This window comes from Neoarius graeffei, chromosome 18, assembly GCF_027579695.1.
Source record: "Neoarius graeffei isolate fNeoGra1 chromosome 18, fNeoGra1.pri, whole genome shotgun sequence".
NCBI lineage: Eukaryota > Metazoa > Chordata > Actinopteri > Siluriformes > Ariidae > Neoarius > Neoarius graeffei.
Window position 1 is genome coordinate 74,636 of NC_083586.1, and position 17,174 is coordinate 91,809.

The following is a 17,174-nucleotide window of genomic DNA, read 5'->3' on the forward strand; positions in this document are numbered from 1 at the left end:
GGTTAGGTTAACTGGTGACTCTAAATTGACCGTAGGTGTGAATGTGAGTGTGAATGGTTGTCTGTGTCTGTGTCAGCCCTGTGATGACCTGGCGACTTGTCCAGGGTGTACCCCGCCTTTCGCCCATAGTCAGCTGGGATAGGCTCCAGCTTGCCTGCGACCCTGTAGAAGGATAAAGCGGCTAGAGATAATGAGATGAGACTATTAACACCACTTGATTATGTTGTTTATGGATTCCTTTTATGCTAGAGCTATGAAATACCCCAAAACCTGGGAAGGGATTAAAAAATTGCACTTTTTGAGCATAGATGGGTGGCTCTTAAAAGAGCCTTTGGGGACTGACGAACGCAGCAACGGGTGAATTTATTTGGTCTTGACGGTCTTCTCGGTCTTTTTGGGCAAAAGCACCGCCTGAATGTTCGGCAGCACACCACCCTGAGCGATGGTCACTCCACCGAGCAGTTTGTTCAGCTCCTCATCGTTGCGCACAGCGAGCTGTAAGTGGCGGGGAATGATACGAGTCTTCTTGTTGCATGGATGCAAGTATAAAATTCTCAAAAACCTGAAAAGTTTGACAAGGTCAGACGTGCATGGCACAGCCATGCAGGGGGGGTTACAAAGGGAGGTGAGCCCCCCTTAGGCCTCGAAAAAAATTTAAATTACAAGTTAAAATGGTTGTCTCTCATACAATCTCATGCAAACATTTATAATATTAATAGTTATATGATTTGCATATTCTGATCAAATATTTAATACATTTCAATTCATCTGAAATAATAATATTTCAAGTACAAGGCTTGATATTTCAAAACATCTAGCAACTACTAATTTAAATGTTGAAACAACCATTTTTAATATGCTTTTGCTGTGATACCTTTTTTACAATATATACACAGCTTGAGTTAAAATAAGGGGCCACATGTCTTGATGTCCTCAGAAACTCCTGGATTTTAGTAAATAACAAGATTCAGCTTTTTCCATATACAAAAATATATTTTATAATCCATTACTGACTACAAATGAGTTTTCAACCTAACAACCACATTAGAAAAGATGATAAAAAAGCTAACAAACTTATTTCAAGACCTACCTTACTTTTATTTAATAATTGAAAGGTAATCAAATGTAAAAAAAAAGTTTATAAAAGCAGATACTTGTAATGAATACCGTAATTTCAATTCTAGAAGAAAGCACATTGCATTTGCACATCATACAATATCAGATGACAATTTAAATCACCAATAAATGTTTTGAATTCACTTATTACTACATAGCACAAAAATCAGAAAAGTGATTAGTCTCATCGGCGTGACTTAAGTCCCTTCTTCCCGCTGGAGCCGGACTTGATAGTCTTTGAACAGCAGTCACAATACACAACTCCCGGGACGTCCGGTTTTCTCAGCCATATTCCCCATTTGTCACCATTTTTGTCACACTTGCTTAACCATTCCCATCTCCATTTATTTCTAGACGTCTTTTCTAATTCTTTTGTATTGGAGCCTTCTGACAAACTTCATTTTGACATTTTGATCAGCAACCAGAGGCAAAGCACTTGGATCTGTCGCAAGGGAGGGAAGCGAAATAATGCTTATTATAAAAGCTGAAGTTTCATTGGATGGCAGTTAACAGTGAGCCAATCAAAAGCACCATTCTAACTTGCACCAAAAGAAACGGCGACTCATGGGAATAGCTGTGTTGATTTGGTCGAACAACGTGCTACATGCGTGAAACAACGGGCTAGTCAGGACCGCTTGTCGGTGAGCGGCGTATAAATTGAATGAGGTTTGTGGCGAAGACGAGATGAAAAGTGTAGAGGCTCGTTCGTAGTGAGACCTTGAGAAAAGTGCTATAGCTTACGCTGATGAAGTCTCTGTCCCAAAGTAACTGTTTCCACTCTCAGTGTCCATGTGCCTTGCAATAAATCCACTTGAAACTTCTTGAAAGTTGAACTTTAATCCTTGTTTAACAATTACAAAGGTTCTAAGATATAGAGAGTCGGTGAGTCAGAGAGTCAGGTAAGAAAAACTGTTCGCTTCCACGGCTTCTTGAGATCTCCCTTGAGAAGCGTGAGACCGTTCTTATATAGCTGAATGAATTCTAATTCTAATTCTTGAGAAGTGTGAGACAGTTCTAATTCTTGTTCTAATTCTTCACATTTGAATTCTGATTCTAATTCTTTTAACCTTGCCACATATTATTCATCATCTTAATCATGAAATAAACTACTTGTACACACTCAAATGAAATTATATATACTTTTTAACATAAATTGTAATTCACATCTATATGAATTCTACTTTGGCCATTACATACCCGGCCCCTAATTGCTTTCTATCCTAGAAACAATTACAACATTGAATGTACTTAACAGTCCTTTTCATTCTGCTTCTTGAAGCAGGCCGAGTTTGGTGATCGGCCACTCAAGTTCATTCATCTTTGTCTTGACTCGAACCTTGCGGACGACTCCATGTTCGTCCTCCACAGTCTTCACGATTCTTCCCATTAGCCATGATCCTTTGGGGGCTGATTCGTCGATGAAGTTTTGCCAAATTCAGGTGGCTTAAAGCATCGAGTTACTCCAAAGCCAGTGAGCTGTTGGGGTTCTTCGGTCCACTTGGTTCATTGTTGTGCGAGGTGTTCTGGCACAGTGTCATCCCAGGCTGTTCTTAGTCTACACAATTCTTGCAAGATTGGTGACAACATTCCTAGCGGATCATAAACTGAGCTCATTGTAGACAGGATTCCTCTCCTGGTGAGAGGCTTCTGCTCGATGTTCACCTGAAACTTGAACTGATCTGACCGGATGCACCATAGTACTTCCAAGGCTCTCTTGATGGCGAGTGAGTCCTGGTCGAGATCAAGATCTTTGACTTCTGTTGCTCGGTCCTTGAGCGGAATGGTTAACAACACGTTTTGACTGTTGGTCGTCCATTTTGTCAGTCTAAAGCTTGGGTGGCCAACCCGCGGCTCGCGAGCCGCATGCGGCTCTTTGCCCGGTGTCATGCGGCTCTTACGTTCATATCGGTGTTTGTGTTTTTTTTTTTTTATGTGCGTGTGCGCTTTGCTTGAGTTCAGTATGGTATTTTCGTCAAATACATCTTCGCTTTGCTTGGGTATATTACGGTATTTTCAGGTCATGTCAAATGCGCATGTGCGTGAGATAATCGCTAAGTTTTTGGGCAAGGTGTATCTTGTGTCAAGTAGCCTCTCAAAATGGCAATGAAAAAATGCACAGCAAAACGAAAATATGAAGACGAACATAGGACATTTTTAACAGAGTGGGAGAGTTTATACTTTTTTGTTGAACGTAATGGCAAGCCATTCTGCCTTATATGTCAGTCGTCATTAGCTCATTTCAAAGCTTCCCACCTCCCTGAATAAGCAAGGAGCCAGATATGCAACACTAATTGAAAACCTGCACGAAAGCTTTGTAACCCGGTTCCGTGATATACTGTACAACTGAAAAGGCCACAGGTTACGTTCCTCGTCGACCCATTCAATGCGGAGATGGACTGTTTGAAAGCCCCGCTTGTCACAGATGAGGCTGCGGAGATGATCGATCTTCGTGAGGAAGACCAACTGAAACCTGTTTTGAGGGAAGGCACCATTGAGTTTTGGAAAAGTGTGCCATTGGAAAAATACCCGAATGTGAAACGGGCTGCGCTTAAGATACTGTCAATGTTTGGGTCAACATACGTCTGCGAGTCTGTGTTCTCTACCATGAAACACGTGAAGTCAAAGCATCGTTCTGTTCTGACTGAAACCCATGTGAAATAACTGCTTCGAGTGGCAACGACGGAATACAAGGCAGATTTGAAGAGTTCAAGGCAAGGAATGTCAGAAGTCCCACTAAGCAACATGCATAGTAAGTGCACACAATATTGATTGCTGTAAATGACTGGCCTGTGGTATTAGTACTGACTGAAGGAGTAAATTTCTCTCATGTTGGCGTGTGACATTTACTATTAATCTGGCTGAGCAGAGGTGCGTGAGCGTGTGTGTCTGTGAGAGAGAGAGAGAGAGAGCGAGGGGGGTCACATGTATGGTACACATGTGTGGTCATGTGTATGGTGTGGCTTTTTTTTTGGTAATGCCATGAGTCCCACTAAGCAGCATGCATAGTAAGTGCACACAATGTTCATTGTTAAAAATGACTGACCTCAGCCTGTGGTCTTAGTACTGTAGGAGTAAATATGTTGGTGTGTGACATTTACTATTAATCTGGCTGAGCAGAGGTGTGTGTGTGTGTGTGTGTGTGTGTGTGTGAGAGAGAGAGAGAGGAAGGGATGGGTGATGTTCATGTGCCCATGTATATGATGTGGCACTTTGCGGTAATACAGTAAAAAATGTGGCTCTTGGTCTCCAACTGGTTGGCCACCCCTGGTCTAAAGCATCATCATCATCATCTTTTCCCGCTTGGCACCAGCACGGCCTTGGGGCTCAGCTGCTTGGGGGTGGCAAATCGTCCAACAGTTGAATGAAGCCATTTCTATTTAGCATTAGCTTTAATATCTGGTGTCGGTCCATGCTAAGAATGCTCTCTGCTTTATTCCATGATCTTCTCTTGTCAAATAGGACTCTCTTGAGAAGAGAGTCATTCGACATTCTGCAGATATGAGCAGTATATTTAAGGTGTTGTTTCCAACAGAAGTTCTGAATGGGTTGGGCGTTAGTTATTTCCTTAAGTTTGGTATTTGTGATTTTGTAGGACCAGTCGAGTTCGCCCTGGACAAGAGAAGCTGGGTCCACATCTTTCTTACGTTTACTCCTTGGTGGGGCATTCTTACGCGCATAACCTCCAGCTACCATCTTCCTCAAGAATCCGTTCCATATTGTCTCCAGCTTGTTCATTTCGGTTATTGTTAGTTCCCACACTTGCACGCTATAGAGGAGTCTTGAGCGGACACAAGCTACAATGATCTTTATTCGTGTAGTAAGAAAGCCTCCTGTTTGACAGATGGCCGTCAAGTCGTGGAGTAGCTTGATCGCTTCCTGTTCTGAGTTAACTGATTTTAGACAATCGTCGACGTAAAAATTGTTCAACACTGTCTCCACAGCTGCTGCATCAAAAGTACTCCTATTGTCCTCGGCACATCTTCTCAGCGCATAGTTCGCACAGCTGGGTGAAGAGGTGGCTCCGAACAAGTGTACCTCCATTCTGTACTCCTGCAGCTCCTTTGAGATATCCCCGTCAGGCCACCATAAAAACCTGAGAAGGTCTGCGTCTTCAGATGGGACCTTGACCTGGTGGAACATGGCCTCCACATCTGCCATAACTGCGATTGGCTCCTGATGAAATCGTGTTAAGACTCCAACCAGACTGCTTGTCATGTCAGGCCCTTGCAGTAGTTGCTCATTAAGTGTGGTTCCCTGATATGAAGCGCCGCAGTCGAATACCACTTGAAGTTTATGCTTCTTGGGGTGGTAGACAGCATGATGTGGAATAAACCACACCTTTCCATCACTCCTGTTAAGCCCTTCATCTGGGACCTTGACGGCGTATCCCTTGGCTATGACCTGGTTCATGAAGCTGACGTATTCCTCTTGGAACATCTGGTTTCTCTGAAGCTTCTTTTTCATGTTGAGCGCTCGTTGCTCCGTCATTGCTCTATTGTTAGGCATTTTCACATCTTTGTTCTTCAATGGCAATCCGATAGAGTAGTGACCGTCGACCAGTTTTGTGGATGTGGTGACTCTGTCCATAAACAGTTGATCTTCCTTTGACATCTCAAGCTGCTCTCCTTGAGCATTCTTGGGAAAGTCATACTTGAATTGCTGGGTCCACAATTCAAGTCGAGCCACCGATATCCGATTCATTTGGATCTGTGGGTGTCCGTCCTTTGACCAGCTTCCGATGTTCTCACGCAGCGGCCCGTTCACTGTCCATCCCAAGACTGTACGTACTGCATACGGCCCATCTTTCACGCTGCAGATTACCTCTTCTGGCTCTAAAACTTTTGCGACATCAGTCCCAATTAGAAGATCGATATCCGCCTTGATCAATGGAATTCGTACACCTCGTAAGTGTGGCCACCTATCCACGTCCTCTTGGGTTGGGATATTCTCCTGACTAGCAGGTATGGCCCTTTGCGTAAACACACCAGTGAGCCCGACAAAGTCATCCCCCTCCAGACTGCTGACTTCTAGGTCTGGCAACACCTTGCACGAGACGGTCTTTTGGTCTCCCATAGTGGTAAGTAGGATGTTCACATTTTTTCCTTGCAGGTTAAGGTTGTTGGCTAGCTTGTTAGTGCAAAAGGAGGCGTTGCTCCCTGGATCCAGGAACGCATAACAGGTCAGCACCTTGTTGCCTTTCTTTGCCTTCACTCTCACCGGAACGATGGCGAGGACGGTTCCTGCACCCCCGGCTCCCATCTGAGAGCAAGTTTTCCCTGCATCCACGAATCCACTGACCACAGTTTGTTCTTCCTGTAAAGACTCCTTTTTTGGTTCCTCCCTTGAAGTGTCTTCTTTTGTTATGTCTTTAGGGGTCTGCTTTATGTGTAACAGTGTAGGGTGTTTAGCTGAACACATCTCACAGCTCTTCTTTTCTTCACAGGCACTGCTCATGTGTCCTCCTATAAGACAGCTGTAGCAGAGTCCTTTACTCTTAAGGAATTCCAATTTTTCTTTGTGCAGCTTTTTTTGAAGTTTCTTGCACTGTTCCATGGTATGCTCTCCCTGACAGAAGATGCACGGTTTCACGAAAGCCATGTTCATGTTTGGTTTCTTCTCTTTAGCTTTCTTGTTCTTGGCACCAGCAACATCTTTCACTACTTTCTGCTCTTTAGCTTCAGTGGCTAGCGTTATGATTGTTTTCTTGCCAGCTGATTTTTCAGATTGGTGCTTTGTTTGACCTGAGATTTCACCAAACACAGGGTGTGCTGCCATTTCAGCCTGTTTGGTTACAAATGACACCACATCTTGGAACTTTGTTCGCCGATCTTTCTTCTGAATGTCAATGGCGACACTCCTGAATTTCTCCCTCAGCCTGTATGGGAGCTTGGAGATAACTGTGCGCATGTTCGCGGCATTCTCCATCTCATCCAAGTACTCTAGATCCGACATTGCATTATTACAGTTGATCAGAAACAGAGCATATGCTTCAAGTGCCTTAGCGTCGTCCGACTTGATAGTAGGCCAATTTAAAGCCTTGTCCAGGTATGCCATCGAGATCTTATATTTGTCACCAAAGCGCTCTTTTAATAATTTCTTGGCTTCAGGGTAGCCCCGTTCAGGGTCCATATGAAAACAGCTGCGCACTAAGCTATTAGGCTGACCACTTGTGTGCTGTTCCAAATAATAAAGCCGATCTTTGCTGTTTTCAGTCTTGCTTTCTATGCGATGCTCGAAAGCTCTCATGAATAGATGGTATTCCATTGGATCTCCTTTAAAAACTGGAATATTCGGAGATGGCAATGTAGATAGCTTTTGTTGCTTTATTAGACTCTCAGTTATCTCATTTTGGCATTGCATGACAGAAGCCAGGTTATCTGTGTTTGCAGAATTGCCCTTTGAAGTAACAGGCTCTTGTCGCACAACGGGCGTTGCATCGGCAGCTATTCCACTACTATGGCTATGCTGAGATACATTACTAGCCCCACTGCTCCTATTGTGGCTGACATGTTGTCTCTGAGTAGCCGTCAGTGAATCCACTCTACTGCCTTTAGAGCCGCCTGACACATCTGAGTCTTCATATTTTCTTAACACTGCTAATCTTGCATCTGATGCAGCGAGCTTTGCTTGTACCAACTCTTCTTTTTTTGCTTTGAGCTGTAGCTCCTGCTCCTTGAGCCATAGCTCATGCTCCTCCAAAGCCCTTTTCTGTTTCAATGCAGCTGTCTTGGTTAACAAAGCGGCTTTCTCCATTTCAACTTTTACGCGCTCAGCGCGAATTGATGATACTACAGAAGCAGAAGAGACAGACTTGGCTTTTTTACTCTTTCTGGATGTGACTGAAACGCTATCTTCAGGATTTACCTCATTGTTCACTCTTTCAGACTCTTCTATGCGAAGCGTTGCCTCTTGTATCCATGACTTAACCTCTCGCACAAAATTGCATTGCTCATCATATCTTGGCTGAAACCAATAACTCTGATCTGCATTCATATTCTCTGTGCATTCAAGTTGACTGAACAGGTCTTTGACCTCAGCATTTATCTTACTGAATTCTCCTATCAGCTCTTCATACTTGGTTAACACTTTCTTTGTTATAATTTCCACGTTTGCATCATTATCCATTAAATCAGGCAATTCGTTTTTTTTCTCAGTCAGTTTCCTTAGCTTTGCTCTTCTGGAGTCAATTCTTGTCTGCAGACTATTTTCCAATGACCGTTGTGTTGGTTTATACTGACGTTTTTCCCTCGGAAGGCTTACCGTCTTTTCTTCTTCATCCGTCATGGTTGCTTTGAACGTCGGTCCATTTTTTTGTTCCGATTCCACTTGTGACAGTCACGTTGCAGCCACGTCCACTTGTCAATCACCAGCCACGAGTGTAGCACGTGATCGTGCTAGTTCAGAAGTCCCTCGGTAAATCCCTCGATGAATCTTCTTTCCAGTTTCAGCGAACCTCTCCAGCGTTTTGTAATCCGATGTCAAGCGAGTTTTTCTTACTATTGTAGAGGCTCGTTCGTAGTGAGACCTTGAGAAAAGTGCTATAGCTTACGCTGACGAAGTCTCTGTCCCAAAGTAACTGTTTCCACTCTCAGTGTCCGTGTGCCTTGCAATAAATCCACTTGAAACGTCTTGAAAGTTGAACTTTAATCCTCGTTTAACAATTACAAAGGTTCTAAGATACAGAGAGTCGGTGAGTCAGAGAGTCAGGTAAGAAAAACTGTTCACTTCCACGGCTTCTCGAGATCTCCCTTGAGAAGCGTGAGATCGTTCTTATATAGCTGAATGAATTCTAATTCTTGAGAAGTGTGAGACAGTTCTAATTCTTGTTCTAATTCTTCACATATAATTTGGATTCTAATTCTAATTCTTTTAACCTTGCCACATATTATTCATCATCTTAATCATGAAATAAACTACTTATATGAAATTACACACTCAAATGAAATTATATATACTTTTTAACATAAATTGTAATTCACATCTATATGAATTCTACTTTGGCCGTTACAAAAAGATTTGTCTCATGCAGAGACTGTACCGCGGTAACCCGGTAATACGCTGAGAGTGAGACAGTGAGAGGGCCACCCCATAACCCCCCCCCCCCCCCCCCCCCCCAAAAAAAAAAAAAAAAATCTCAACGGATTTACACGATTTGGAAAAGTGACTTTTTCAGAACTGAAAAAAACAGAGCTTCCAGCACATGCCGGAAAACTTGCACCCATGTTGTTGTCACGAGCAGCGTTACCGGCCAACTCCAGGATCTCAGCAGTCAGGTACTCCAGCGCGGAGGCCAGGTAAACTGGAGCGCCGGCGCCAACGCGCTCTGCATAGTTGCCTTTCTGCAGGAGCCTGTGGACACGGCCCACGGGAAACTGGAGTCCGGCTCTGGATGAACGACTCTTGGCCTTGGCTCGAGCCTTGCCGGTCTTTCCTCTTCCACTCATTCTGCTGCTCAGATCTGTTGCAGGAACAACTCTGAAATAAAAAGCGCTACAGCTCGTGCCCTCTGTGATAAAGACAACACGGCCACTCTCTTATTGGTTAAGATTGTTGTGGCAGAACAACCAATCACAAACATGCCGTCAAATTCCAGCGTCAGCCTGCGTGACAACCTTCCCATGAGTGTGTGTGTGTGTGTGTGTGTGTGTGTGTAAGAGAGAGAGAGAGAGAGATGAAAAAGGAAAGAAGGGAATATAGGCATATAGAAAAACTCATCTCATTATCTCTAGCCGCTTTATCCTGTTCTACAGGGTCGCAGGCAAGCTGGAGCCTATCACAGCTGACTACGGGCGAAAGGCGGGGTACACCCTGGAAAAGTCGCCAGGTCATCACAGGGCATATAGAAAACCTCCTCATATGGGGCGCCTCCTATTTCCTCTGGAAATAGATTTCCAGACCCTCCAGGATTTCGTGATGTTGCGATTTGCAACTTCAACGCAAATTCAACCAATTCCTGCGAACTCAGGGCGGTGTTGCAATTATATCCAATCACCGCAACTTTCCTGCAAATTTGACCATTCATTGGCGTCATCTTGAGGTGACGTTGACAAACTACCTTCTGCCTTACTTCCGTGTATATGTTCAAGAGAAGCAGCATATGCGCAGTGTTGCCAGATTGGGCTGTTTCAAGTGCATTTTGGCTGGTTTTGAACATATTTTGGGCTGGAAAATGTCAGCAGTATCTGGCAACATTGCATGATGTGCGAGTCAGTGTTTATATAGGCTTAAATTCTGTTACTGAAAGTGTATGTTTACAGTGAAGGACTGTGCACTTTACATTATTTTTTTTACTTAATACAAGAAATTAATGGATGCCAACATTTTTGCCAAAATGGTATTTTATTTTCCATTGTTTAGGCAGCTTCAGCATCATACTGTGAGATTCTGTTCAAATTGTTTTTTTTCTTCTATGAAGCCTGAGCCATTTATTTTATTAGTTCATAATTATTGTTTAATTTAGTCTTCAGGAGAGACTGCCTGCACACAGTACTGGTATTAAGCTTTTTTTTTTAATTTTCTTACATGAAAGCTGAGGCATTTATATTATATTTTAAGGTAACTTCATGTTGTGCTGTGAGGTTCTATGCACTTTAACTTTTGAACCAACAGGTGCATTTGGATAAGTAAAGCCTATTTTTCTGCATTTTTGTAGTCCTTGTAATCTTTTATATTGGTAAAGTTGTTTCTAGGACCATTTCTCAGTGTCTGTTTTTTTAATCAATAGTTTTTCAGTAATAACTTAATATTTAACATATCACTCAATTTTAATCACAAAAAGAGAAAATTGCAACAATTTCTCACAACTTTCACTTCCTCCCACAATGCAACAAAAACCTAAAAAACACCGCAACGTTCATCGCAATTTTTTGGAACCCCCCCCCGCAACATCAGACATTTTAGCCCGTAACAATCACAAAAAAGGCCCGCGGAATCCTGGGGGGACTGGATTTCGGTGGTCTTGGTTGGAGAAAACTGTGACTCTCACGATGAAAGTTGGACAAAATACGCAGGAGGTTTCCGAGAAGCTGGGCGACTACATCGCAAAATGTGATGCATATAGCTGGATAAAATGATTCATATTTGCTTTATATCTGCATAACGTGAATCATGTTAGCTTCATAGCTGCATAAAGTGATTCTTGTTCACTTTATAGCTGCATAAAATGATTCATGTCAGCTTTATAGATGCACAAAGTGATTCATGTCAGTTTATACAGTAGCTGCAGAAAATGATTCTTGTTCGCTTTATAGCTGCACAAAGTGATGCATGTTAGCTTTATAGCTGCACAAAGTGATTCATGTTAGCTTCATAGCTGCACAAAGTGATTCATGTTAGCTTCATAGCTGCACAAAGTGATTCATGTTAGCATCATAGCTGCACAAAGTGATTCATGTTAGCGTCATAGCTGCACAAAGTGATTCATGTTAGCGTCATAGCTGCACAAAGTGATTCATGTTAGCTTTATAGCTGCAGAAAATGATTCATGTTCGCTTCATAGCTGCATAAAATGATTCTTGTTAGCTTTATAGCTGCATAAAGTGATTCTTTTTAGCTGCATAAAGTGATTCTTGTTAGCTTTATAGCTGCACAAAGTGATTCGTGTTAGCTTTATAGCTGCACAAAATGATTCAGGTTCGCTTCATAGCTGCACAAAGTCAGTCAAGAGGGGTGTTCACACGGCACATATTTGCATCGATGCTGCACCGATGTATTTTGTTGCGATATATCTTACACTGGTGTAAATTTTGTGGAGCGTTCACGTCACAAACCTGCTTACTAGAGAGAAGCGTGTTAGCACCGGTGCAGCCCCACTTGCGTTCACACGGCAGTTTTTGCAACCGTGCTATACAATAGTAATAATGCGGAAATGAAATATGCGCATGCGTGAAAATGTACTTCCTTTTCCCGGTTGTCATGGCATCACCAAGCGCCAGGAAAACAACGTGGATGCCAGTGTTGCCAGATACTGCTGACGTTTTCCAGCCCAAAATATGTTCAAATGTGCCAAAATGCACTTAAAACAGCCCAATCTGGCAACACTGGAAGACATGCAGTTCTGTTGTTGTTGATATTGGCTATTTTGGAAGTGCAAAATACCAGGATGCAAATTATGCAATGCCCGTATGTAATCAACTCTCCTCACGCGTAGCGAGTCTACCCCTGTAGCGTTCAGACATCCCATTTTATATCAGTGCTGCCCCGCAAACTAGCATTTACTCCGGAGTAAATTTCTTAAACCACCTCCCGAGCAGGGTTAGTTTTGCACCGGTTTAAGCAGCTTTCAGGGGCTACACCAGTATAACTTTGTACCATGTGAACGCTCTACTGGGGCAGCCCCAGTGCTATACCGGAGTAAAAGTTGCCGTGTGAACAGCCATAAGTTTGCTTTATAGCATCAGGAAGTAATTCTCCTGTCCGGTTCAAATCTCTGTTGATGTCATCCGACTCGGGTTTCTGGAGTGTGGAATAAAATAACCATCAGGCTGTCGCAGTGTCAGGGTAAACAGTACAAGGGTTGTACTGAGGTCCTCGGCCTGTGATCCTTTGGGTTCGGGAGAAGACAGACAGAGTCTTAGAGGTGCAGGCCGCTCAGGCAGCCACGTGACAGGCCCGGCCTCCTGGGTGTAGAAGAGCAGAGGGCCGCGGACCAGGAGCTCCAGCCCGAGTGTCGAAGACACAGACAATGGCAAAGACGTTGGTAGTTACAAGCTCAGCCACCAAAACTACTATTACTAGTTTTACCGTTGACACATCAAATTCCACCAAATCCAACACAACAACTTGGCCACATGGACACACACCTGACACACAGGCGCGCGCACACACACCCGACACACAGGCGCGCGCACACTCACTCCAAAGCTGTGCTTTCCCCAGCACAAAAGGGGCTCCGTTTCCAAAACTGCACACTACACTCGGACAGTGGAAATCCATCAGGGTCATTGACAGGGCTCTCTTTCCACTCAGCCCAGATCGCTTACAGCGGCCACGCCGTTTTTCAGCCTGTTTTTACACACGGCATCGCACAAAACGCGCAGCCTGCCGGCTCGAGCCGCACCGTGCTGTTTTATGGCCACTGCGCGACACGCTCGGTCTGTACCTGGGCCTGCTGGAGCTCGGGAGGAACGAGAAAGCCCGTTCTTGCTAATCGTGTGCTCGATCGCTTTGGATCTTGTCTTCCAAGTCTTATTTTTGCCAAGAAATGCCGTGAGAAAACACAAGTGCGAGTGTGTGACGGAAGCACGGTTGAGTCTCAAACATTCTCATGAGCACTTTTAAGCCCCGCCCCCAGCCTCTGTTTCGCACACAGCGTTTCACTCTCTTCCGCTACTGAGCTCCGAGACAGATGGCAAGAAGTCGCTCCCGCCGCCACGCCCACCAAAGCGCCCAAGGAGAAAGCAGCTCCAAAGACCAGGAAACAGTCCCGAGCGCCGGCGAGCTCATCATCAAAGCGTCTTCGTCGCAGGAGAGGAGCGGCGTGTCCCTCTCCGCCTTGAAGAAAGCGTTACAGGCCGCCGGATACGATGTGGAGAAGAACAACTCCCGCATCAAAATCGCCGTCAAGAACCTTGTGAGGAAAGGCGTCCTGGTGCAGACCAAAGGGACCGGTGCATCTGGCTCTTTCAAGCTGAACAAGACGCAGACCGAAGGCAAGAAGCCCGCCAAGAAAGCCGTGCCCAAAGCCATTAAGGCGGCCGCCAAAAAACCCACCGCGGCTAAGAAGCCCACCGCCAAGAAAGCCATGAAGAGCCCGAAGAAGGAGAAAAAAACGTCGACTCCCAAAAAGGCTGCCAAGAACGCGAAGACACAAACTGCCAAGCCCAAAGCCGTAAAGCCTAAAATGGCCAAGGCGAAAAAGGCAGCCCCCAAAAAGAAGTTTGCTTGTTTGACTGTTTTCTTTCTCTAAACGGCTCTTTGAAGAGCCACCCATGTTTTCGTTCAAAGAGCAGTATTCCATATTCACTCATGATATCAGATGCTGCTGATTGCAGGGATGAGAATGGAGTTTGAAGAAATCAGCTGAAAATAGTCAACATGTGTAAAGAACACAGAAACGACCTCGTAGGTGGTAGATGCCATAGGGGGTGAGTCCGAGAGGGGGGTGTGCCCCCCTTTCGGCCTAGAAAAATTACCAGGCAACTAATTTGACTGCATATTTCCCAAGTGTCAATTTGAACTGTGTCAATCCAATTACTTTTTGCCTGTTTTTAGTTCTTTTCGTTTTTGAAAGAAACATAAGTAGTAATTCTATTCAAACTGATATGGCTAGCCTGAGTATAATCTAAACACTGAAAAAAATCTTTACATTTCATTTTTTCCCCTCAATGTTACACACGTGTGTGTGTGTGTGTGTGTGTACTAGTGCATCTCAAAAATTTGAATATTGTGAAAAAGTTCAATATTTTCCATCAGTTATTTAAGAAAGTGAAAATGTTATATATTATAGACTCATTACACATAAATGTTTCAAGCATTTTTCTATTTTAATTTTAATCAGTATGGCATACAGTACAAAAACAAAAAAACCCATCTCAAAATATTAGAATATTTCATTTCGAGTTTGAGTAAAACAGTATGAACACAGTGCATCTCTCGGTCTAGGTCAGTACACACAACCACAAAAATGGGGAAGACTGCTGACTTGACTGTTGTCCAGAAGATGATCACTGATGCCCTCCACAAGGAGGGTAAGCCACAAAAGGTCATTGCTGAAAAGGGTGGCTGGAAAAGGTGCACAAGCAACAGGGATGGCCGCAGTCTTGAGAGGACTGTCAAGAAAAGTTGATTCAAGAACTTGGGAGAGCTTCACAAGGAGTGGACTGAGGCTGGTGTCAGTGTATCAAGACCCATCACGGACAGACATCTTCAAGAAAGGGGATACAACTTTTGCATTCCTAATATAAAAGCTACTCCTGAGCCAGAGACAATGTCAGAAGTGTCTTATCTGGGCTAAGGAGAGAAAGAAACAGACTGTTGCTCAGTGGTCCAAAGTCCTCTTTTCAGATGAAAGTACATTTTGCATTTAATTTGGAAAGCACGGTTCTAGAGTCTGGAGGAAGAGTGGAGAGGCACAGAATCCAAGGTGTTTGAAGCCCAGTGTGAAGTTTCCACAGTCCGTGATGATTTGGGGTGCCATGTCATCTGCTGGTGTTGGTCCACTGTATTTTATCAAGTCCAAAGTCAACACAGCTATCTACCAGGAGATTTTAGAGCACTTCATGCTTCCATCTGCTGACGAGCTTTTTGGAGATGCTGATTTCCTTTTCCAGCAGGACTTAGCACCTACCCACAGTGCCAAAACTACTACCAAATGGTTTGCTGACCATGATATTACTGTGTTTGATTGGCCAGCCAACTTGCCTGACCTGAACCCCATAGAGAATCTATGGGGTATTGTCAAGAGGAAGATGAGAAACATCCGACCCAAAAATACAGATACGCTGAAGGCCACTATCAAAGCAACTTGGGCTTCAGTAACACCTCAGCAGTGCCACAGACTGATCACCTCCATGCCACACCGCACTGATACAGTAATTCATGGTAAAGGAGCCCCAACCAAGTATTGAGTGTATAAATGAATATACTTTTCAGAAGTTGGACATTTCTGTATTGTAAATCCTTTTTTTGACTGATCTTAGGGAATATTCTAATAATTTGAGATACTGGATTTCTGATTTTCATGAGCTATAAGCCATAATCATTAAAACAAAAAAGGCTTTAAATATGTCACTTTACATGTAATGAATATAGAATATATGAAAGTTTACCTTTTTGAATTAAATTATGAAAAAAAGGAACTTTTTTTATGGTATTCAAATTTTTTGAGATGCACTAGTGTGTGTGTGTGTATATATATATATATATATATATATATATATATATATATATATACACGGGGTGTCTCAAAAAAATGTACTCACACTTTGAATGACGAGAAAACCTTTATTCATGAACATAGAGTGAAATGGAATAGCTTCGAATACAGAAGACAAATGTAATTGAAGAATCATGTTCGCAAATGTTCAAATTGATGACCATTATTGTCCAGACAACGCTGAAACGCGCACCAAGGGATTCGCAAACGTCACGAAACAGGTCATTAGGAATATTGCGACATTGTCCTTCAATTTCCAATTTCAATGCATCAATTGTTCTTGGTTTGGTGCGATAATTTCCTGCCATGCTGTGATTAATTAATTACACCTGCAACACAAAAAAGGCAGCATGTTAAAGTTAAAGTTTAAGACAGTTAAAGTGTGAATACATTTTTTTGAGACACCCTGTATATATATATAATTATTCTCAAAATAGGTCAGGGCCTTTAGTCTATAGACTACCTTGGTAAAGATTTTTTCATTAAATATAGTGACAAACCTCGGAATGTGTCTTCCTGTCCGCTAGTGGTACCAATGGTTTTGCTGCTGCGCCCGGCCTGGTGATTTGTGTTGACAGCGGTGCTGCTGCCCCATCACTAGTTGGAGTTCGAAATGCCGACCCCAAAGGATAGTTTGTCCGTCGTATGGTGACTTTAGCGGCATGTTTCTTCCCTTTCGCAGTGTGGTCAATTAGTGCAATGCATCCACGAGATCCATAGTTGATTACCTCCTCGCAGTAGAGGCACTGTGCTTTACCCACCACATCACATTTTGCGATGTAGTCGCCCAGCTTCTCGGAAACCTCCTGCGTATTTTGTCCGACTTTCATCGTGAGAGTCACAGTTTTCTCCAACCAAGACCACCGAAATCCAGTCCCCCCAGGATTTCGCGGGCCTTTTTTGTGATTGTTGTGGGCTAAAATGTCTGATGTTGCGGGGGGTTTTCCAAAAAATTGCGATGAAAGTTGTGGTGTTTTTTAGGTTTTTGTTGCAATTACATTGCGGGACGAAGTGAAAGTTGCGAGAAATTGTTGCGATTTTCTCTTTTTGTGATTAAAATTGAGTGATATGTTAAATATTAAGTTATTACTGAAAAACTATTGATTAAAAAAACAGACACTGAGAAATGGTCCTAGAAACAACTTTACCAATATAAAAGATTACTAGGACTACAAAAATGCAG

General features: G+C 43.3%; 1 protein-coding gene and 1 pseudogene across 2 annotated transcripts; one reads left to right on the forward strand and one right to left on the reverse strand.

Moving 5' to 3' along the window:
- Positions 1-363: 363 nt before the first annotated feature.
- Positions 364-9,750, reverse strand: LOC132865846 (histone H2A-like). 2 transcript variants are annotated; one of them, XM_060898340.1, is made up of 2 exons: positions 9,346-9,750; positions 364-532 (listed from the first exon to the last, which is right to left on the reverse strand). In XM_060898340.1, the coding sequence occupies exons 1-2, from the start codon at positions 9,558-9,560 to the stop codon at positions 364-366; spliced, it is 384 nt and encodes a 127-aa protein (XP_060754323.1). In that variant the 5' UTR covers positions 9,561-9,750. The 2 variants fall into 2 exon arrangements, with proteins under 2 accessions (XP_060754323.1, XP_060754322.1); XM_060898339.1 differs by having other exon boundaries at positions 364-525; positions 9,333-9,750.
- Positions 9,751-13,318: 3,568 nt separating this feature from the next.
- LOC132866549 (histone H1-like) lies at positions 13,319-14,023 on the forward strand (annotated as a pseudogene).
- The last annotated feature ends 3,151 nt before the right edge of the window (positions 14,024-17,174 follow it).